Source organism: Anthonomus grandis, chromosome 17 (genome assembly GCF_022605725.1).
Source record: "Anthonomus grandis grandis chromosome 17, icAntGran1.3, whole genome shotgun sequence".
NCBI classification, from domain to species: domain Eukaryota; kingdom Metazoa; phylum Arthropoda; class Insecta; order Coleoptera; family Curculionidae; genus Anthonomus; species Anthonomus grandis.
Window position 1 is genome coordinate 18,884,059 of NC_065562.1, and position 23,509 is coordinate 18,907,567.

The 23,509-nt window shown below is 37.4% G+C and overlaps 2 protein-coding genes and 1 long non-coding RNA gene across 16 annotated transcripts in view; 1 reads left to right on the forward strand and 2 right to left on the reverse strand.

Annotated features, from left to right (window-relative positions):
* LOC126746333 (receptor-type tyrosine-protein phosphatase-like N) overlaps positions 1 to 16,366 on the reverse strand; it is a 30,906-nt gene extending 14,540 nt beyond the window's left edge. Inside the window, exons 1-13 of one of the 3 annotated variants that reach the window (XM_050454542.1) lie at positions 15,821 to 16,366; positions 14,062 to 14,158; positions 13,952 to 14,002; positions 12,400 to 12,460; positions 10,317 to 10,448; positions 10,024 to 10,262; positions 9,866 to 9,968; positions 9,627 to 9,807; positions 9,441 to 9,576; positions 9,174 to 9,383; positions 3,775 to 4,159; positions 3,635 to 3,717; positions 3,510 to 3,577 (exon numbers count right to left, since the gene is read on the reverse strand). In XM_050454542.1, the coding sequence (XP_050310499.1) occupies positions 3,510 to 3,577; positions 3,635 to 3,717; positions 3,775 to 4,159; positions 9,174 to 9,383; positions 9,441 to 9,576; positions 9,627 to 9,807; positions 9,866 to 9,968; positions 10,024 to 10,262; positions 10,317 to 10,448; positions 12,400 to 12,460; positions 13,952 to 14,002; positions 14,062 to 14,155 (1,743 nt within the window). In that variant the 5' untranslated portion in view covers positions 14,156 to 14,158; positions 15,821 to 16,366. Of the gene's footprint in view, positions 1 to 3,509; positions 3,578 to 3,634; positions 3,718 to 3,774; positions 4,160 to 9,173; positions 9,384 to 9,440; positions 9,577 to 9,626; positions 9,808 to 9,865; positions 9,969 to 10,023; positions 10,263 to 10,316; positions 10,449 to 12,399; positions 12,461 to 13,951; positions 14,003 to 14,061; positions 14,159 to 14,338; positions 14,500 to 15,553; positions 15,675 to 15,820 lie in introns of those variants that run through there. The other 2 variants (XM_050454544.1, XM_050454543.1) reach the window with 2 other exon arrangements.
* The window catches only part of LOC126746339 (uncharacterized), an 80,702-nt gene that overhangs the window by 18,362 nt on the left and 38,831 nt on the right, over positions 1 to 23,509 (forward strand). For 3 of the 5 annotated variants that reach the window (XR_007663868.1, XR_007663866.1, XR_007663864.1), the window contains one exon: positions 16,693 to 16,760. This is a non-coding gene — a long non-coding RNA (uncharacterized LOC126746339). Of the gene's footprint in view, positions 1 to 16,692; positions 16,761 to 17,047; positions 20,974 to 23,509 lie in introns of those variants that run through there. The other 2 variants (XR_007663867.1, XR_007663865.1) reach the window with 1 other exon arrangement.
* Positions 17,904 to 23,509, reverse strand: part of LOC126746331 (partitioning defective 3 homolog) — a 76,776-nt gene continuing 71,170 nt past the window's right edge. For all 8 annotated transcript variants that reach the window (XM_050454537.1, XM_050454538.1, XM_050454535.1 and 5 more), the window contains one exon: positions 17,904 to 21,553. In XM_050454537.1, the coding sequence (XP_050310494.1) occupies positions 21,229 to 21,553 (325 nt within the window). In that variant the 3' untranslated portion in view covers positions 17,904 to 21,228. The remainder of the gene's footprint in view (positions 21,554 to 23,509) is intronic.

Sequence of the window (23,509 nt, forward strand, 5' to 3'; positions counted from 1 at the left end):
AGTGTGTTCTATATCTTGGTGTCGTCTCATTAAATGCGAGCGCATGATACCTTAAATTTTTGCACTTGCATATGTGTCTTATTAGACTTGATGCCTTGATTCAAATGTTGACATACATGTGCAAAAAACGTTTTTTTTTTATCGCCTCTATAAGAACATTGAGGCGCAGAACTCCTATAAAAATAGGAGTGGATAGTTGTATTTTTTGGTGTATTCGCGTTAAATATTTTGTGAGTCCCTTATAACGTGGCAGTTCTAAACCCCAATTAAAAAACATAGAAAAAAATTTAACATCATGCATAAAGTTTCGATGTAAAACTTGGTGCTTATTATAAGCATGAATGGAGTATAAAGAACTACAAATTTTGCAAATTTCACTAAAAACACAAATTATAGAGAACCACGTTAAAATGTTGTAACCAAAAAACAAATTAATATAAATGCACATATCATAATGGTTCAGACCCGATGTCAATTGATCAATGCACTAGTGGGGTGACAGTTACATTGACATAACATTTTCGATTAAAAAAAAATCTGATTGGCATAAAGTGATTTACAATACAAGATGTTATAAAATTAGGTGCACATATATTGAGCGCGTATTGTTGGAGTTAATAAGACTTATTTTTCTTATAAATAATGGGTCTACCAATAGAAGTTTAGTGGGCCATGTACGCAAAATGGTATGTGTGAAAACGCGGATCAAGCGTCAGTTGTGTTAAGTATACTTTGACATTTCATCATGAATCGTTTAAGTTAAGAGCAACGTATAGCTATCGTGAAAAGGTATTACGAAAATGCGCAATCGGTTAGAGCCTGTTATCGTGCTCTTAGAGAAGATTTATTTGGCCATCGTGGACGGCCTTCGGCTTGCTGACTGGCGCGCCGTTCTCAGCAATTAGGCATTTCACCAATGTCTCTGTGGCGCATTTTGAAGAAAGACTTAGGCCTACATCCATATAAGATGGTTCTAACTCAAGAATTGAAGCCTGCTGACCATGGTTTGCGAAGAACGTTTACCGACTGGGCCCTGTTGCAGTTGGAACAAAATGCCGATTTTGGGAAACAAATCATCTTTTCAGATGAAGCCCATTTTTGTCTTAGTGGCGTTGTCAATACGCCGCTTCTGGTGTCAGAACAATCCCCAGAAATTAGTACAGGTGCCATTACACCCGCTAAAAGTGATTGTGTGGTGTGGTGCATGTCGGTGGAATTATCGGTCCATACTTTTTTGAGGATGCAGGGGGGCGTACTGTGACAGTCAACGGAGAGCGCTACCGCGACATGATAACAAACTTTCTTTCCAGAGACTTCGAACAGAATTGGTTTCAACAGGACGGAGCAACATCACACACCGCCCGAGCCACAATTAATTTATTAAGCGGGCGTTTTGATGATCGAATAATTTCGCGACATGGCAATATCAACTGGCCACCAAGGTCCTGTGATCTTACTCCCCTGGACTTTTTTCTTTGGGGATATGTGAAGTCGAAGGTGTATTCTAACAATCCTCAAACCATCAATGAGTTGAAAGTTAACATAACTAGGGTTATTCGCGAAATTCAGCCCAACTTGTTAGAAAAAGTGATTGAAAATTGGGTTCATCGTCTAAACGTCTGCCGCCGTAGCCCAGGTGGACATCTTAATGATATTTTGTTTAAAACATAATGTTACATAATAAACTACAACATGAAACATCAATCATCGAAATTAACCAATTCGTTTTTATTTTTAAGCAATTTAAACTTATATCATTCTTATTGGTAGACCCTATATATGTCCTAAAATGCCCCCCCTCAGAGCTAAACTCGATCATTTGGAACACTGACTACATTTATACGTAAAACATTTTGAAAATTTGCAGTGCTCTTGACTAGTTTCCATCTCAAAAATGGTGTAAACCCAGATTCAGGGAGGCTTACCTTTGTGATGGCCCATATCTTAGGTTTCCGATAAGAATTAAAAAAATTTTAGAATCTCCTAAAATTGGATTTACATCAAACACCAAGGAGACTTTTGGGGACATGCAAATTTTCAGGAGATTTGACGCATAACTCTGTAGTCACGGTTCCAAATAATCGATTTTCATCAACCAATTTGTCCGGACTGTTGCTCTGAGGGGGAGCATTTTAGGACATATGTTTATAGGAAAAGAAAGTTCTATTTTGACTCTAGTAATACGCTCTGAAAATATGTGCATCGAATGTTGTAATTGTTTAAATTGTAATATTGTAAATGTTGTAGCTTCCACCAGTAAATGCCAAGGAAGCCTATCAAGCGAGGCTACAAAGTTTGGATCCGAGCGGATTCAACAGGATTCATGTGCGAATTTGTGAAATTTATATTAGTAAAGTTGATCAAGTCACAGAAACAAAATTGGGCCATAGAGTTGTCACGAATCACACTCGGACATTGGTAAACAAAAACCACAAATTTTTTTTCGACTATTATTTTAATTTTGTCGAACTTCAAAGAAATTTACTAGATTTTATCCGCTAATCTACTCTTGTGGAACTAGTCGAAAGGGGCGAAAACATTTCCCCGAACTCAAAGAAGACAAAGGCATGAAACGTGGAGATGCTGAATTGCGTGTTTCAGAAGATGGAATAGCTGCACTCAAATGGATGGACCGCCGAAGTGTTCTAATTCTAGGGAATTACCATGATCCCTCTATTATGGAAACTACTTCCAGAAAAAATAAGAATGGTTCTTCTGAAGATGTATCATGTCCAAAGATGATCCTTGATTACAATACTCATATGGGCTATGTTGAGCGTTTTGACATGATGAAAAGTCTTTATGAAGTTGACAGAAAGTCTCACAAATGGTGGCATCAGATTTTTTTTACTTCCACATTACTGCCACCGTAATGAATGCCTTTGTTCTCTTCCAACAAAGATGTGACCGTAAAAGCCTATCATTAAAACAATTTCGAATGGCTGTGGCGCGAGGACTGAGCGGTATTGTTGAACCTGTCAAGCGCGGAAGATCTTCACAACAACATTCGCCTCCAAGAAATTTTAAAAAGGTTGTACCATACGAAGTGCGTTACGAAAATTCTGCTCATATGCCTCCAAGGCCTACCTAACTTCGGTGCGCTAAATATAGTACCTTGACAGATGTTCATGGAACCATTTGTAAATGCTCAACTTGCGAAGTTGGGTTATGTCTAAATAAAGAAAGGAAGTGTTTCGCATTGTTTCACACAAAATAATGGAATTACATTGAATCATTTTAAGTTATAAATTAGAAAAAATATCTTAATTTATTATTTACTTAGTTCTTAGTGGTTACCATTAGTAACCACATCCTGCAGGATAATCGTGTATATTTTTTATTTATTTAAGACTTATTTAAACCTAAGCTTGTACCAATAAACACGTTTTTATAAAGAAATCTTATTATTCTCCATTTTCATAAATTTCCAAATAATTTCGGCCTCAAAGGGTTAAAGAGAGAGTAAATTTACTCAAATTTTTATAGTATAGACCAATTTAAATGTTTACCTGATTTCCTATGCCGATTGAGACCACATGCCTGTCAATGCCAGTCTCCAGCTGCCCCTTGACCTCCTCTAACAAAAAACACGATTATTACGGAATTTCCCAAACTTAACCAAGATTAAATTTACCAAGCCGTTTGGCAACATCGCTCGCGTTGTACCCGTGACTGTTGCTGGGAACCACCCGGAAGGACACCGAGTTCCGATGCACCCTAAAACCCACCACCACTAGTACCACAACAAAAAAAACTGCCTAAATTCCCACTTACGCTCCCTCAGGGAAATTCTTCGCCTCGATACGTAACAGATTGGCGATGAACTTGATGATTTGCTTGCCCTGACCCCAGTTCTCCAAGTTCTCCTTGAACTCCACGTGCACGTACTGCCCGTTGTTCTTGTCGATGACCATCGGACCGGCGGGGTTCGGATTCACCCCCGTCCGTGGCTCTTTTTTCATCATCGACGGTCGTAAACCGTCGATGTTCGGGATTTTATAGGGTTTGGCATTGAGGGCGGCGTCGAAGGGCGGCCCCGGTTTCTTCACGTCCAACCGCTCCGGTCGTTTGAAGCCCATCATACTATTGTAACGGTCCCAGATGCTCAGGTCGTCTCTCAAAGCGAATTCTCGTTCTCGAGTCGTGTCCTCATCATCACCTGAAACAGCGTTATATAGTCGAAAATTCTTCATATACAGGGTGTCCCACTTAAGATAGATTCAAGCCAATATCCAAGTTGTTTGTTGAGCGATCTTTTACATTTTTGGTAGGACTATAACGCGCTCATTTTACATACAGTCATATATCTAAATAATAGGAAACATACACGAACGAGCTATATACGAGCGAAGCTCGTACTTTGACAGTTGGGACCAGTTAAAATTTTCCTTAATTTCGATCAGTAGAAAGTTTTTTAAATACAATTCAAGTCGAAATAACCATTGAAGATTGTTGAGCAGTTGCTCCTAGAACGCTACTCACCGCGTTATATGTCTTACAAGCTTTGAGTCTACGGTTTTTGGGGTATCATGCTTCACAGAACCATGATGTGATAAGAGCTCCGTTCGAATTTAAGTCTGCTTTAATATATACATAATATGACTGCAGTTTTACTAAAATCAGACCCATAGGAATAAAGTTTTAATTTTCACGTGACTTTAAAAATTTGCTAAATTATACCCTAAACCAAACCCAAATTTCATTCAAATCGGGCAAATACCAATAAAGTTTAAAAAAAAAAATAGTCCCACATAAATCCCGATTAGATTTTTTTTTTATCATTAGGACCCACTGTGTTGTAATTTTTTTCTAGCAAAATGCCCTGTATAGACCACTGTGTCGCATGAATATTATAATAATAATACACGGAAAATGCTAAAACGTCAAACATTGCCCAATTATCACGGCTAAAAGAATACGATTTGGTAAAAGATATGCACACATTCGGATTCTCCAGAGTCTCTTGAATAATTCCGTACCAATTTCAGGAAGTTCTGAGCTATTTTAAGCATTTTATCAATGAAATTAGGAAGCAAGTCTGAGCCGCCGATTCATCTACGTTGACGCCATGTTGTCATAACCGCTAAATTATTAACCATTAAAATTGGGCATAAACGTCAAAATCGACCATTTTCAGACGATGATTTCGGGTATAAAAAAAGGTTTTTACCTTACGATTTGTACATGGAAAAATAGTATAAAGCCTTAGGAACAGTTTAACATCAATTCCGGACCGATTCCAATCGGTTTTGGTAGTTAAATTTCGATTATAAAAAGGGTCTTAGTTTAGGTGGAAACGGGCGAAAATCGCCGGTTTCGTTGCCATGGAGACGCGCACTTGTTGGGTGCTAGACCACATTAGTTTTTATACACTGATCGTCGGGCCCGGGGGTACCAATATTCAGCTGACCGATTTTTTGGGACCTTTTCTTGAAAAATGGTGATATTTGGAACAAAACGGTATTTAGTGGATTATAGCCAGATAAATTGCGCGTGTTTGAGGGCAAAAATGGTCTTCGTATGTGGCATAGCTATTGCGGTATTAGGCGTCAAAGTCAAAAAATAGTGTAGAGCAAAAACTGCTCTGCGTAGATGATTGTAGTGTGTGTCGAAAAATTGGTTTTAAAAGGTTCTTTAAATGCTCCAATTGAATGAAACCTCTAAGTGGCCCCACTAAAAAGTTATTAATATTTGAAGAAAAAAAGCTTAAAAAAGGGTATTTTCAAATGAACACTGCTCACCCTGTATAAACGATAGCGTTAAACTTAATACACCGTTTTATTCGGAAAGGATGCAGGTTTAATTAATCCAAATGAAATTTTTTTTAAATTTTGCACCATAAAAATTTTACAGAGAAAAAACTAAAAAAAGTGAATTTTTTAAGGTTTTTTTGATTTTTCTCCCAAAAAAAAATTTTTTTCAAAAAAAGTACTTAATAAAAATTATAGTTCTCGATGAGCCGCACCTATCTTTTGCAAGTCATTTTTTCCGAAAAGATACCGTTAAACTGTCAGAGGGGCTGGAATATCCCACATGTCTGAAACTTTGAGCGTTAAAAAAAAATACTTGCCGTGTGCCAAGAATAACCAAAAAGTATACAGTCCATCTACAGATGAGGTCTAATCGACCCGTTAAATTTCATAAAATTCAAAGAACCGTTGCGACCTGTACCGAAGCACACGGAAAAAATCGACAAAAAATTTTTTTTTTGACTTCTAAAGCTTCCCCCTTCTAACAAAAAAAACAAACGAAAAATTGTACTCGATAGAGTTGTAGCCTCATATATCTAGATTATGAAAAGGCAAAAATCACTTCTCCACCCTAATTAGAAAAAAAGTTATAAGCACTTTTGTCCGCCGAGTCCCGAGGTCGTGCGAAAACTCCCAAAAAGAAGCGGCCCTCCATTAGAGCTTCGCTCTAATAATAATACAGTAAAAAATATAAACTTAGGTTAAATACAATCTCATACGCATCAAACTTTCGCGTTATTGGATCGGTAACAAGGGTCCTATAAATTGGCCGGAAAGATCGCCTGATATAACACCCATGGATTTTTTTATTTTTGTTAGAATTATTGCCCAGTTTTTTTCATTAATTCATTTGAGTCAGTTGAAGTTATTTTTCCATTATTCCAGGTAATTAAACTAAGTTCTAACAGTTTGCTGTGATTATTGGTCTGTTCTAGATAGTTAAAGTCTTTTCCATTTCTTGCCTCTTCCAGGCAGTTGAATCGGTTTTCCAGTTCTTCTAGGCATTTCCAGAAAGTTAAAAAATATGTCCTCAAAAGCCTGGAAGTGATTTCTCGTTTTCCAGGTACTGGCATCATTTTTTCAATTTTTCCAATCAGTTGAGATCAATTTTTATCGATTTCTAAGCAGTCATTTCCATTTTTATTCTCCAGTAAGTGTAATAATTCAATAATTCCAGGCAGTTACCTGCATTTTCCAAATCTTCCAGGCAGTTGCAGTAATTCCCAATTTTTTTTTTCTAGGAAGTTCAAAAATTCTCATTCACTTCATCAACTGCCTGGAAGTGATTTCTCATTTCTTACAGGCAGTTGAAATTTTCGTTCCACTTCTTATGTTATCCAATCACAGTGCGTCACTTTCCCACCATCTAACAATAACAAAGCTAAAAGTTAGTACGTCGATGGTGGCCGAGCGGGGACGGTGGCCAATCGGAGCACGTCGTTTTTGCAGAACCATCGACGTTCTGACAAATAGATAAGAATTTGTCTCTATTAATTTTCTTGCCTGTTAAAATTTATTATTATGAAAATGAGTTTATTATATAGTTTTTGACACTTTCTAGCTTTTAGCTTATAACTAGTTTTGTGAGGTTATATTTGGCTCCGGGTCTCTTTTATAAATCTTCCAGCTGTTGAAGTTATTTTTCCATTATTCCAGTTAATTAAACTAAGTTCTAACAGTTTAAAGGAATTTGCTGTGATTATTGGCCTGTTCCAGATAGTTAAAGTATTTTCCATTTCTTGCCTCTTCCAGGCAGTTGAATCGCTTTTCCAGTTCTTATAGGTATTTCCAGAAGGTTAAAAAATATGTCCTCAAATGCCTGGAAGTGATTTTTCGTTTTCCAAGTACTGGCAATCGTTTTTCAATTTTTCCAGTTTGAGGGTATTTTTCATTTCTTCGATAAAATTCAGGTAATTTCTTTTGGAAATTAAAGCAATTTTTATTGATTTCTAAGCAGTCATTTCCATTTTTTTTTTTCCAGTAAGTGTATTAATTGAATAATTCCAGGCAGTTAAGTGCATTTTCCAAATCTTCCAGGCAGTTGCAATAATTTCCATTTTTTTTTCAGGAAGTTCAAAAATTCTCATTCACTTCATCAACTGCCTGGAAATGATTTCTCATTTCTTACAGGCAGTTGAAATTTTCGTTCCACTTCTTATGTTATCCAATCAAAGTGCGTCACTTTCCCACCATCTAACAGTAACAAAGCTAAAAGTTAGTACGTCGATGGTGGCCGAGCGGGGACGGTAGCCAATCGGAGCACGTCGTTTTTGCAGAACCATCGACGTTCTGACAAATAGATAAGAATTTTTCTCTATTAATTTTCTTGCCTGTTAAGGTTTATTATTATGAAAAAAAGTTTATTATATATTTTTTGACACTTTCTAGCTTTTAGCTTGTAATTAGTTTTGTGAGGTTATATTTGGCTCCGGGTCTCTTTTATAAGTCTTCCAGCTGTTGAAGTTATTTTTCCATTATTCCAGTTAATTAAATTAAGTTCTAACAGTTTAAAGGAATTTGCTGTGATTATTGGTCTGTTCCAGATAGTTAAAGTCTTTTCCATTTCTTGCCTCTTCCAGGCAGTTGAATCGGTTTTCCAGTTCTTCTAGGCATTTCCAGAAAGTTAAAAAATATGTCCTCAAATGCCTGGAAGTGATTTTTCCTTTTCCAAGTACTGGCATCATTTTTCAATTTTTCCAATCAGTTTTGAGGAAGGTTGAGATCATTTTTTTATCGATTTCTAAGCAGTCATTTCCATTTTTTTCTCAAGAAGTGTAATAATTGAATAATTCCAGGCAGTTAAGTGCATTTTCCAAATCTTCCAGGCAGTTGCATTAATTTCCATTTTTTTCCAGGAAGTTCAAAAATTCTCATTCACTTCATCAACTGCCTGAAAGTGATTTCTCATATCTTACAGGCAGTTGAAATTTTTGTTCCTTTAATTCGTCCCACTTCTTATAAAAGTGTGTCACTTTCTCACAATCTAACAGTAACAAAGCTAAAAGTTAGTACGTCGATGGTGGCCAAGCGGGGACGGTAGCCAATCGGAGCACGTCGTTTTTGCAGAATCATCGACGTTCTGACAAATAGATAAGAATTTTTCTCTATTCGTTTTCTTGCCTATTAAGGTTTATTATATATTTTTTGATACTTTCTAACTTTTAGCTTATAACTAGTTTTGTGAGGTTATATTTGGCTCCGGGTCTCTTTTATAACTCTTCCAGCTGTTGAAGTTAAACAATTATTTCTTTAACTGCCTGGACGTAAAAGACAGCAATACTACTTAAGAATAACACTAAACCACAATTAAACTTTTAACTTGCTTGACACTAAAATCAGATCATCGGATAATGCCTTAATTAAAGAGTAAAAATGCGTTAAGAGTTTTGTATGTAGTTTTATCAAAATTTAAATATCACTCACCTAAGTCGTTAAACTGCTCCGGCTCGGCCCCGCCCTCGGAGTACAGCATCGGTTTCCACTTACGATTGAAACTCTCGTCCTCCTTTTGTTGTTTCTGCTTCAGCTCCCGGAAAACCTCGTTGCGGGGACTCAAAAACTCCAACTTACGTTCGGTGAATATCTCCTCCGGCACCCCACTACCATATTCCTCGTGGTCCATCACATCTTCTTCTGGAAATTCAATTTTTTTTTGCCAAGAAACCCTTCTAACGTCCCCGTATGGCTTACCATCTCCATAATATATCCTGGACTCTGGTAAGTCTTCTTCGGGGTTCAGCGGGGAGTCTTCGAGGTTTTGCAACATTTTCGACAGTTTTCTGTTGTTTGATGGGCTTAAATACTGTTCCACCTCACGCTGGGGCACCTAAAACAAGATATTCTAAAAGGAGACTGGATATTAAAGAAACTAGTTACCTTCAAGTGGTTTAGGGCTTTAATAAGGGGATAAATTTCCTCCTCCCGAAAGTTTTGCAAGTCATTCTCCCCATCGCTCCCTTGAAACTGATCAGCCGACTGATCGTTCTCATACTCGTGCAAAAACTCCATAGAATCCACAGGGGGATTCGGGGCCCTCCTGTACTTAGGCACACCATACCTACAAAAAAAAAACACTTTTAGCACCCCCAAGAAAGACAACCCTTTAACCCGCTCACCTTCCATCAAAAAACGGAGCAACAGTCCTCCTTCTCCTCATCGGTCGCATAAAATTCCTCTTATTAACAGCATACTCGACCATAGGATCGGGCATATCGAGCACTAAGAAAACACCCTCAAATCAATTCAAAAAACCACCTCACATCGACAAACTCACAATCAACTCCTTGCCCCATCCCGGATAGTTTCCTCAACTGCTCCCTCTGGCCCACTGTGGTTTCCGGTGGATAATAAACCTCATCGGCAAAAGATGCATGGGGATTATCCACGCTCGGGGTGTATTTGATTATGGCCACCTGTTGGGGGTCCAACTGCTCTTGGCCCTCCAGGGCTCTCAAAGCCCCCTCCAAGTCGTTGTCCGAGAGGTCCGAACAGGCGTCCAAATCGAAATCCAAGCTAAAAGTACAGGACAGTTAGGACCAGTAGGCAAAGGAAATATTGAGGTTTTACCGGTTCTTGAGGCTGTAGAGCATCTCTTGGAGGCGACATTGCGTGTAGGAGTGGCCCCAACGGTACCCCAAGGCGAACAAACGCCGTAGCTCCTTGCTTAAGTCGTGTAGAGAGTCTTCGGAGAGACTGTACCTGATTTGATTTGTTTGTTTATCATATTATTCAACCTTAGAAAGAAATTATACCACAGAACACAAAGAGGAAAATTTGATTTGGAAAGTTCACCTTGATGATGGTCTGTTTTCTGTGAATTATACACGGCATGTTGCCTTGACAATTGGGGAACTGGGGTGATTGTGGCGGATGAAAAAATAATTAATTTCCCTAGATTTTAGGTAAAAAAAAAGTTCTATAAATATGTGATTTTTTAAAGAACACAAACTTATTGGTAGGGATAATGGCGATAGGGATAGTCGGTAATAGATTGCCGGTCTTTTGATTGATCCTTTCGTCGAGATTAGGCGCCATCTTTTTATGATTCTGGGTCGCATCTAGGTGCTTGGACTTTTGACTTGCTCGGAAGATAGGTTTGGTTGCATGTATTTATAAGGTCTGGGTGTGATGGTATTGGACGAGAGCCTGTGGAACAGACCACGCTCCCTCAGATTGCGGAACTTTTAGCTAGCGAGAAAAAGTCGGACGGAGGTGTGAACGTAACCGGTCCTTTAGGTGATGAATTAGGTTTTTGACGGTCGGATTGGGTTTTGTATGGTTATTAAGGATGGGAATTGGGATTTGAACACGTTAGGAAGGAAGCGAACGGACACCGCGAGAGACTAGACCTCGACTCCCAGCAATAGCTTGATAGCCGGGTTAGAATTTAATCTCTCAAGTTTTGCCATTAGGTTATCTATTTTCTTTTCTAAGATTCCGTCAGGCAAACTTAGAAGGTTCAGGAGATTTGTGTTTTTAATTAACAAATCGGGCCGTTTCATGTGCGATGATGTATTGCCATCCTTTGGCTCCGCCCTCCTGTTATTAGAGTCCGAGTTGGTCGTTCTCAAGGTCTCAGCGAAGCTTTTTTTTTTGGTTATTTGTGTTTTTTGGGCAGCGCCAATAGCTCGCCGGATGGTCACCGCCGCAATTGCAACACTCAGCCGGGGTTGCTCTGTTCTCTTGACATTCTGAATAGAAATGTTCACCCTTGCACTTGCACGGACATGACCATATTCCTGGCAGCGATGACACTGTCCAATTTGCTTAATGTTTTCAATAGTCTTAGAGAGTCTTTAAGCGCTCAACGCGGACCCTAATCTTTAAAAATGTTGTCAATTTCAAACACACTCTCCTGTTCTTTGGGGACGAGGAATCTGATGAGGTCTGTGGATCTTCGTCGGCCTGGGCCGGTTTTAAACCAGCCCAGTTCCTCTGGCTCAAATCCCTTCGCCCTCAGCTCCTCCTCGACCTCTTCTAGCTTGAAGTCCTCTTAATATCACGTTCAGCTTCCTGTCCCCTCAAGCAAGAAGGAATGGAATTCCATTCCCTCCCCCTTGAGAAGACCTGTTAATGCTCGGTGTTTGGGGAAGAGTGCTAATCCCATTCTGTCTTTTTGCACTTTTACTTGGGACTTTATTTATATTTGTGATAGGATCAGTGCTCTTCCCCTTGTTCGCCAAGGAGAGGGTATTTAAGGGCATGTAGTGCAGGATTTTTTTTTAACTTTGGAAAGGGATTTTCAGTGGAGTTTTTGGTAGGATCTGAAGCTGACGATTTTGAGGGGCCTGGCTCCCTGTTTGTGGTTATCTCAGGGTAAACCGGTTCCGAGGCCGGCTAGTCTCCGTCTTGTGAAGGCGGAGACAGGCCCGCGTCTTCCCTGGTTCTTTTATTCTTAAATTACGTTCTGCAAAAAAAAACTCGAAATCTAGGGAAATTTCCTCGAAGTTGGAAACGCTAGTTTTTAGTTGTCTCTCTCGCACTCGTCGCCTCAAAGCGGCTTTAAATGACCCCCTTCCCGTCAAAGGTTCGTTTTTTTCAGGGTTGTTCCCGATTGAGCGATTGTACGTTACGTAGTACATTTTTTTATACAATTTTTGTGACAAAATGGCGGCATATTTGAATTTTTTGAAAAAATCGTTTTACTTGCCTGTAAAGGCCGTCCTCGTCGTAGTAACCGTCGGCCGGTACGCATTGTCCGAAAGCCAAATCTGAAAATATTTTATTAAATTCGTTTATTTGAAAATTTGGCACGTTAGTACGGGTGCCTGTGATCAAATTCTAACTTTTAAAATGATTGAAAACAACTGATTAAATCCGAAAGAATTAATGACGTCACAGATTCTTAACAAAATGGCGGAATGTAAACAAAAAAAGAATGGCACGGTATCATAAGCAAATTTTTATTGGCTACATATGTTTCGACCTATGTAAGCAGGACATCATCAGGACTTAGGACCTACACATACACTGTAAAATTAACAACAATAATTTGATTCTTTCGGAAACCGATGCTGTACTCCGAGGGCGGTGTACTTGTGGTTGTGGTTTAGTGTTATTCTTAAGTAGTATTACTGTCTTTTACGTCCAGGCAGTTAAGGAAATAATTGTTTAACTTCAACAGCTGGAAGAGTTATAAAAGAGACCCGGAGCCAAATATAACCTCACAAAACTAGTTATAAGCTAAAAGCTAGAAAGTGTCAAAAAATATATAATAAACTTTTTTTTCATAATAATAAACCTTAACAGGCAAGAAAACGAATAGAGAAAAATTCTTATCTATTTGTCAGAACGTCGATGGTTCTACAAAAACGACGTGCTCCGATTGGCTACCGTTCCCGCTCGGCCACCATCGACGTACTAACTTTTAGCTTTGTTACTGTTAGATGGTGAGAAAGTGATGCACTTTGATTGGAAACATAAGAAGTGGAACGAAAATTTCAACTGCCTGTAAGAAATGAGAAATCACTTGCTGCAGTTGATGAAGTGAATGAGAATTTTTGAACTTCCTGAAAAAAAAATGGAAATTATTGCAACTGCCTGGAAGATTTGGAAAATGCAGTTAACTGCCTGGAATTATTTAATTATTACACTTCCTGGAAAAAAATGGAAATGACTGTTTAGAAATCGATAAAAATTGCTTTAATTTCCGCGAGAAATTACCTGAATTTTATCAAAGATTATGAAAAATACCCTCAACTGACTGGAAACTATTGAAAAACGATTGCCAGTACTTGGAAAACGAGAAATCACTTCCAGGCATTTGAGGACATATTTTTTAACTTTCTGGAAATGCCTAGAAGAACTGGTAAACGAATTCAACTGCCTGGAAGAGGCAAGAAATGGAAAAGACTTTAACTATCTGGAACAGGCCAATAATAATACACTGTAAAACTAACAACAATAATTTGATTCTTGTTGTTAATTTTACAGTGTATGTGTAGGTCCTGATGATGTCCTGCTTATACAGGGCGAAACACGTGTAGCCAATAAAAATTTGCTTATGAGACCGTAACCACCGATGACCGTAACCTCCGCACGTGCGGAGCTATTTACATCTGTGCCGTGACATTGTTTTTTGTTTGTTTGTTTACATTTTGTGTGGTCTCTTGGAGAAAATGGATGAGGATTTTATATATAAAATGGCGGAATTTTAACTCATTTTTAAGGACTTATCGCGTACTATTTAAACAAGAACTCACCGTTATGACACCATTCGTCTTCTCGGCAGATACGCTCGCTAAATAGACACCCTTAAACCAAAAAAATTAAAAATCAGAGAAAAAATGACTTTTTCTAGTAAGAACCTTACCGACATTGGTTTCCGTTAAAGCACCGGGCGGTCCTAGGACGGCCAAAATCAGAAGCAACAAAATATGTCGGAGTTGTGGCCCGGGCCACGGCATGGCCTAAAATTTAAAAAATTAAATTAATTTAAATTTTATTCCAACAGTTGTGGCTTCATGGGCAACCCGTATTGATTTTCCCCGTCCATTAAGCCTCGATTTGCAACAAGTGGATTTCGTGTAATAATATTTAGCTTGAATTACGTGTGAGGTTATGTTAATTGAATAACATATAAACTGTACCTAAAGTGAGCACTAAACACGACGAACCTCAATAATCAATGTTAATATCCCACATGACAAAAGTGGGACTTATCTTTAATGCATTCCATACACTCGTACTGTTCGCCTAATATACATAATGTGATATAATTCTACTTGCTACGAAGATACTCCGGAAAATAATAACAACTTTTTGTCAAAAATAGACATTTAAATGTCACTTGTTTGTCTAAATAACATTGAACGGCCTGATAAAACTTTGTAAAGTTAGTACGTCGACGGTGGATGAACGGGGGCGGCAGCCAATCAGAACGCGTCATTTTTATAGAACCATCGACGTTCTGACAAATAGACAAATAATTTTAAAAATGTATTCTTGGACAAAATTAAAAAAAAAAATTTTGATGTTATGTTTGGTTTCGAGTCAATGCCCCAGAAAAATGGTTTTCACATTAAGTGTGAATACTAAGAGGAAATGCTGTTTAGGCACCTCAAACTTGAGCAAACAAATTCCAAGGAATCTAACCAATTTTCTTAATAAAAGAGAGAGTCATTTCCAGGATAACAGGATGTGTAATATATAATAGTTTTCCTTAGAATTCCTTAACATTATGTCAAAAGCTTCACGCTAATGTCCCATATTTTAGGACCAAATTTTTCTCTTATTTTCTCTTCATTTCTTAATTCAAGGGTGTATGAAAGTTGGTACACATGTTTTTCACAAAAGCCAAGACTCTCGAAGAAGAAATTTGTATTTTCGTTCAAATCTCAATTTACTTTATAAGAGAGAGCGTTCACGCAGAGTTACAAGTGCCTTATTCTTAATTCAAGAGCGTACATAATGCAAGTTTCCATTAATAAAAGTGTTGGTTTTTTGACCCAAGAAACTGAAGTATTGGTTTTTGACTTGACTTGACAAAACTTAAGAAAGAAGCTTGGAACTGAAATTTTAGCTAAAATTTGAATATATTTAACTAATTGGAACAATTGCTAAAATGCAAACATCTTGGTGATTCTTATAGGACTTCATTAAAGACAGTTTGCCTTTGGTTAAAGAGATAACCCTTGAAGAAGACATTAGAAATTGCTTCAAACTTCCACGTTTATCTTATACAAAGAAGGAATTTTTAGGGTCAAATAATCCCACTTGCCTCTACTAAATTCGAGTCAAGAGAGTTGACTGAAAGAGGCTTTTTTTTCAATGTGTACAAAAACGCGATAAAACAACAAACTTACTGAACTAATCGGCCCTAATTATGTTGTAATCTCCCCCATGTTTACCAGAAACGTTATCAAAGAACAATCAGATAATACAACACAAATTATGCATTAAAAGCGCGACGTCACATCAACTTCTAAAGGTCAACCCTTATATCGACGTGTAATGGCGAAACTGAATGAATCCATCGGGTTCAAACAGGTGGGTGTTGCTGCTAGCTGCTGCTGACGCAAATAATATCGACATATAAAAGTTTAAATCACCCTTATAATTAAAAGACTTACCAATAAACGCCTTAGCCGGACTCAGAACATCGCTAAAATTCACTAAAATCGCACTCTCGTTACCCTAATAAAAGGGTTTTTGCTTAAAGGACACGGGGAATCAAAGAGCAGGACCAGCCCTGACGGTCCCGGCCGGGTTTCGGGAACATTTGACGGTGCCCGGGGAGGAGAGCGTCGGCGTCGCGACCGCCGATCGATCGGCGTCGAGAAGAGTGTCGAGTTTCTCGTGGGTGTTGTTGTGTGTTCCATATAACCCCCGGGGATCTAAACCGGTTGATCTAGATTTTTGAGGGTGAGGGGGCGTTTTAGGCGTCAATAAGGGTGGAGTAAATATCGGGATTTTCTGGAACCGTTTCTCTTCCACTGTTGATTTGTGGGAACGGATATAGTCCCCTTAATCGTTCCGCTTCTTATGTTACGCAATAAAAGTGCGTCGTCACCTTAACAGTAACAAAGCTAAAAGTTAGTACGTCGATGGCGAGCGAGCGGGGGCGGCAGCCAATCAGGGCACGTAATTTTTGTACGACCATCGACGTTCTGACAAATAGATAAGAATTTTTTTATTTATTTTTTTTTTGCAGGGTGTGTTAGTAGAAAAAGCAATAATTTATTATAGGCAATATTTATCTTAACTAGTTTTGAACATATGAACATGTGGTTATGTCAAGTTAATATGACTCAAAAAACTGCTTATAACTCAAAAACTTTTGGATGGATTGATTTGGAACCTTAATAAATTTGTTGAGAGGATTCTTGCTTAATAAGATGCAATTTGTTTCGTTTCATTATCTTGGATAGTTTTGAAGTTATTTTATTTGGAGGGCATTTTAATCAGTAGCTTTATTCATGAGATTATCCAGTTTTTTTTTTAGGAAATTTAAACGGGATATGTGCGAAAAATCACGTAGAAGCAGTGGGAATGACTGACAGCCATCCAAAGGTACGAGGTAACGAGTTTCTCTATTTTTCCCTTTTTTGTCCTTCAAAGCTACCGTTTTTAGATAATTTAACGATTTCGTTAAAGTTAGTTAAAAGTGAATCAATTAATTAAAAAAAATATTTGATTTTCTTATCAAAATTAGGGGATTGGAAGCAGTTGGTACATCTAATTTTTCTCTCTGGTTTGAGTGGAGTGAAACTGCTTTTCCTCCCTAATAATGAAGTAGAACATCAAAGTTATCTTAATAAACGTTAATAGACGTAAAATGAATGATTTTAAAATTTCAGAAAACCGAGCAAAATCACCCTAAAAATTAAATTAAAAAAATTATTTTGAACCACTGGAAGTCGTGAAATGTAACCCTAAAAACCCCGGAATAAAATGAGACCTTAGTCCGAATGCCTGGAATAATAAAAAGTTTTATTCGATAAATCTGAAACATCTAAAAACTTACCTGAAATTAAAGGAACAGTTATTCCAAATGCCTGGAATAGTAAAAAGTTTTTTTTGTAAAACCTGGAAATTTGAAATTTAGGCATACAAGATTTGGTCAAATATCTACCTAAAATGAATTCAATTTCCTACAGAATTACGTCAAATGTCTAGAATACATACAAAAATTCAGATAAATGTGCTGTGATAAATATTTCCTTCTCCTTAGTTTAAGTAGCTTCAGAACTGACAAGGATAGAGAATTGTCATATTTTGGAGGCATTTGAAGTGCAGCAGTTATACGTGGTTTCCAAATGAGTGATCCTCTCCTTATTGGGTTAAAACCGGTAAATTTATCAACAAACTGTTTTAAAACTGGACTACAGGTTGATAAAATATTTATATTCTAATATTGATTCCACTCACTCTAAAATAAGGATTTTGTACCTTCCAAGCAACTCATCTCAATAGGGATTTTAAGGGCTTTGAAATAGAAAGAACATGTTTATCCCGTAAAAATTGTAACACGTTTATTGCAGCAGTAAGTTTAAAACTTCCTTGCGACACAACCGTTTGGATCTCAATAAGACTTTTCATTGTAAATTATGCAAAACTTAAATGGATATGAATCGACTTTTATTGAGAGGGTCATAAAACCAACATTCCCGTGCAATGAGGTCAAGATTGGTCTCGTAATTAAACTCATTCCTTTTGTATATAGACATTACTTTTATTGTTTCTTAGGAATGATATTATGTACAATATAAAATATGCCATTATTTACATATAAAATGGATGTATATAATAATAATAATATGATTGCCTATTTACATTTTTAGTTACTTAGTAAATATAAAAATTTGTTTTTTATGGCAATAGCCTAAAATAATACTAAAAAATATAATTAATTATGAGCACAATTTATGCTAGACGATATAATAAAAGATTAAGTAGACGATAGCCTGACAGACGAATAAAGTAAAATTTGGACAAAATTACACACGAGCAGCTCAAAATATCACATAAATGTATTATTGTAGTTGAATGGGTGATTGGACGAAGGATAACATCCACATTTACGCCTACCGTCCTTTTAAAAGGATTTCAAAAAGAAACCTGTATTTTTCTGATTAGGATTTTGTTAATTTTTGAATCGATAGTGACGAATAAAACACGCTGTGTTTCTAGTGATTTTGCAATGAGTGACTCAAGGTGAGATATGTTAAAACTCTTTTCGTTCTTGTTTTGATTGTTTTTAACAAATAACATAACATACTCACCTTTTTATATATTTGTGGTTTATGTTTCACACTTCTTGATCAATCCAGGAGCGTTCAATTAAACGAGTCCTTTTAAAAGGACGGTAGGATTATATACTACACTAACCATGGCAGAAATCTTAGAGGAATTGGAGAATGACTCTACGTCGGACATTCCTACAGGCATTACAATTTTTCCACCCGAAAACTGCGATACCGATGAAGATTCTGGGGGCTGAAGACGATGTAGTACCAAATAATTTACCCGGAGTGCAACTAAGGGCCCCGGCGGAAATTGCATTTTAACGTAGAAGGTGAAGACGACTGGGACAGTGATGACGATCTATCACTGTCCACTTTTGTTGAAAGGCGACCTAAACACATAAAGACATTTGACTATACTCTCAATAAAGATTTACGGAAAGAGTCTACGTTTATGCAATGGCAATCAGTTCAAACTGCACAAAGCAATCGTTCCCCTGGAAATAATTTCAAGCTGTTCTTTGACGAGAACTTGCTAGGAGAAATTATCAATTTTACCAATATTTATGCACAGCAAACCTTACTGCAGACGAGATGTACTGCTTCATAGGGGTGTTACTTGTCAGTGGATATACAACTGTTCCAAGGCGACATATGTATTGGCAAAGTTGCAACGATACCCAGAATAAACTTATATTAGCCGCTATTTCCAGAGATAGATTTCAATTCATAACGAGTAATCTTCATTGCAGTGATAATAAAAAAGACAAGTACTCTAAACTGCGTCCCCTTTTCAGGAGCCTAAATAAAAAAATTTTGATTATGCTCCAAAATCACAGCCTCGATGAGGCCATGATACCGTAGGTATCATGGTCATATCATTTGGCCATATACCGTAGGCTCATTTGGGGTAGGTACCCTACGCCTTGGATACATTGTTTATTTTGATCCCAACCAAGGTGCGTCGACAACAATTGCGGACAAATATAAACACCTGAGTTTGGGAGCGTCAGTTATTCTCCAGTATGCAGATGTTTTACAGAAAATGCCTTATCAGCCCTTTCACATATTTTTTGTCAATTTTTTCACATCTTTGTCTAAAATTGAGGAACATCAAGGCAACTGATACTATACGTGAAAACCGGATCCCACAATCTCCATTTAGCGATGCGGCAGTGAACAACTAATGTGACAACGCAGCATCCTGCGTTTGGGTTTAAAAATAGATTCCGCCCTGTTTTTCTTCTCGGCCACCGATTGTGGTCTTATGTTTTTTAGGTTTAATTGTCACCGTAGTCGTAATAGTAGTTTTTTAAGAAGAAGTAGTATACGTTTTGCTCTCCTTATACGCACACGTCACGTTGTTTACAATTAGACAATTAGTTAGTAGCTCGCAGTGTTTGTTACCCCATAGTTTAGTAATTATGTTTCTCACGCATTAATGAGACAATATTGTTTAGTTTACAGTTTTACACAGTAAAAATTTCTCTCGCCATAAAATAAATTTCGCAGCTATATGCTTTTGTGTAGATATAGTTGTTGTCTTAGTGGACAGTGTTTTTTGACGTCACTCATTTACATTCCCAGTGGTTCTTCTTCTTTGACTCTGACTCTTGAAAACTTAGATTGGTTAGCATGTACTGATTGGGATAACCTATCTAACTTACAGTGAAATACAGTGTTGAATTGGGGTCAATAAAGTTATTGATCCATTGTAAGTGCATGCAGAACTTTACAAGGGTTCTAACGACGGTCAAATTTTAAATAAATTGTTTTGTTCTGAATCATTTTATTTTATTAATTACCAAAGGCTAATTACAAATGAGCAAGATTGAGCTAAGACCCAAACCACGCCAACTTTAGCCACCAATGCATGTTCAGTTTTGCCAGTAAATAAGGTCAAACGATATTCACAGTCTGAAAAAAAACATGTTTATATAGATCAGCCTCAATTGATCACGAAAATATGGGAGGTGTAGACCGTAGTGACCAAAACATAAGCCAATATCGAGTTTCAGTACGAGGTAAAAAGTGGTATTTTCCCACTGTGTAGACATGGCCTCACAAAACTCGTGGCAACTCCACAGGAATAATGGTGGTACTCTTGACCAACTTCAGTTTAGAAGGGACCTAGGGACACAGCTGCTCGAAACGTACAGGAAAACAACTAAGAGAGGACCTTCGAAATTGCCAAAAACTGCATTCCAATTCTCACGTTACGATAGACTAGATCATTTAGTTACATATCACGAGTAGAGTCAGCGGAAATGTGCTGTGTGCCACAAAAAAGTAAATTTTGTGTGCCAAAAATGTGCAGTTGGTCTTCACCCAAAAAACTGTTTTGTGGACTATCATACAAATTGGTTTTTAAGTATTTTGCTAAGCATTTTGTACGATATATATACATATTTTTAAGTCTTTACTTATTTTTCTAATAGTAGCCCTTTATCATACCGTCCTTTTAAAAGGACCGCCGTTTTTTCTAAAACTGGAAAAACATGATTTTTTCTCGACTTATGGGACCTTCTATTGACCGTTTTTAAGAAAAAAATATACAAATTCGGAAAAATATAGTTTCAGGGTCAAATGGATTAACGTGGGATAATGATAGTATATTCTTGACATAATGGCGAAGGCGCTACATACAGTAACTTCCCCTCTAGTTAAGCTAGCTTCAGACAGGACAGCTGTTATCCTTACTCCGATCACCCAATCAATTTTCTCATAAAATTCCGGAAAACCGTTCAGAAGACGAATCACAGACGAAATAGACCTTAACAATCGTACACGACAGTTCATACTTTAGTCCCGTTTTTCTGGTGCTCCCCGATGGTCACTTGGGTGATGAAGGGCCCCCGATGGCCCCCCGCTCTCCCCATTTGCTGCCCACTGTTCACCCTGTGTCCCGCAGTCTGCTGCCTGTTCTGTTGTCTGCCCTGCGGGTTCGAATTCACGTCGTACGGATTTTGATGGACGTTTTGGTTCTGCTGTCGCACCACGTGCACCTGCCGGTTGTTCAGTACCGACTGCACGGACTCGTACTCGTAGTAGTTGGAAATGGGGCGCAGTTGGTTGTCGGGACGCGGTTGACGTTGCGAGTGGTACTGGTGCTGTTTGCGACTGTAGAAATTTGGTTTGTTGTTAGAATGGTTCAGTACTAAAATGTTGCGAGTTAAAAGAGGTTGTTACAGGCAAGGAATTCTTTATACAGGGTGGCTGTAGAATGTTTTCATTTCAATTCTGGGAATGCTGCTATTGAGGACGATTTTACGGACACCCTGTGTAAGTGGTTATGAATTATTGGGGAAGGTCTAGGAGTTGATGTAAACAAAATAGACTTTTTTGGACAGCAAAAGCCTTTCTCAACGGGTTTTTCTACCAGTGACTTCTTAAGGTGGGATCAAAAAGAAAAATGTCTATATTAACCATATAAGTTAACGCCAAATGAGTTTTTAAAATTCACATCCTGTAAGCGTCATTTTGATTTTCCAGAAAACGGTGCCGAAGTTGCCGCTCGCTCGAAGCCACTTTGGTGTGTGTTGTCACTCTCTCGATATTCCTTTATCGATTGGTCACTGCTAATTATAACGTTCCTAACTGTCTCCTTGAATATTCCTCAAATTAATTTAAGATCAAATCGATTTTTTTTAATATGTCACTTTATGGTTTAACAAACGTAAAAACTATGTTTACTTTCATTACTTTGGAATGTTAAACGTGTTTGTATGTATTCCTATGAGGATAAATAATTAGTCTAGTAGTGGCATTATTTAAAGTAATTCTCTCAATATTCCAGGTATTGGCACTCATAGTTTACATTCCCATATAATTTTATGGTTTCGTTATACGCCCTAATCCAGCTGTTAAAGTCCTTCAAATGATTCTCTTTGAAGTGCCTTTGAGTGTCTTATTCCAGGCATTCAAGTCAGTCAAAGTGCCTGAAATAAGGCTTTACTCTTCATATTCCAAGCTTTTGAGACAACTTTATAAGTCTTTAGAAGCTGCCTGAGAGAAATGATGGATATATCCAATTTTCACTGGTCAATATAATTAATATTGTGATTTCTTATTTGTCTTCCAGGCCTTTGGGGTTATATTTATACGTTTCAGATTTTTTGAAGTAATTTTTAATTTTATTCCAGGCATTTGAATTGAGAGTTACTCTCGAACTTTTAAAGTCATTGCTTATAAATTCCTGACTGTTGGAGTTATTGTTCAATTTGTTTCAGGCATATGAAGTACCTCTTTTCTTCCAGCAACGCAGATTTTCTTTCCTAAATTTTCCAGGTATACATTTTTTTATATTCTAGCCCTTTTATATGTCTTACGGGTTAGTAAGATTTATTCCAGGCATTTTAAAATTTCGTCCCAGTTTGTGAAACCTTTTCTTGTATATCAGATGCTAGTTTTAACATTTCAAGGCCTTTGGAGGCATTTTTGTTCTATTCCAGGCATTTGGACCAATTTTTGAAGTATTCAGGTAATCTAGAAGGTTCTCATCTTTTTCAGGGGGGATTTGAAGTTTCTTCCTGGTTTGTGAAGCCTTTTGTTGCCTTTGAATTGTCTTTCAGTACTTTGGAATGTTAAACGTGTTTGTATGTATTCCTATGAGGATAAATAATTAGTCTAGCGGTGGCATTATTTAAAGTAATTCTCTCAATATTCCAGGTATTGGCACTCATAGTTTACATTCACATATAATTTTATGTTGTGCGCCCTAATCTATCTGTTTAAGTCCTTAGAATGCTTCTCTTTGAAGTGCCTTTGAGTATCTTATTCCAGGCATTAAAGTCAGTCAAAGTGCCTGAAATAAGGCTTTATTCTTCATATTCCAGGCTTTTGAGACAACTTTATAAAGTCTTTAGAAGCTGCCTGAGAGAAATGATGGAAGTATCCAATTTTTACTGGTTAATATAATTAATATTGTTATTGTTTGTGATTGTGTTTCAGATTTTTTGAAGTAATTTTTAATTTTATTCCAGGCATTATCAGGCAGAAAAGGCAAATCAACAGAAGATGCAATTTTATTTCTAAAATTTATGAAGCGCTTGATAAAAAGAATCCATACATCTCTGT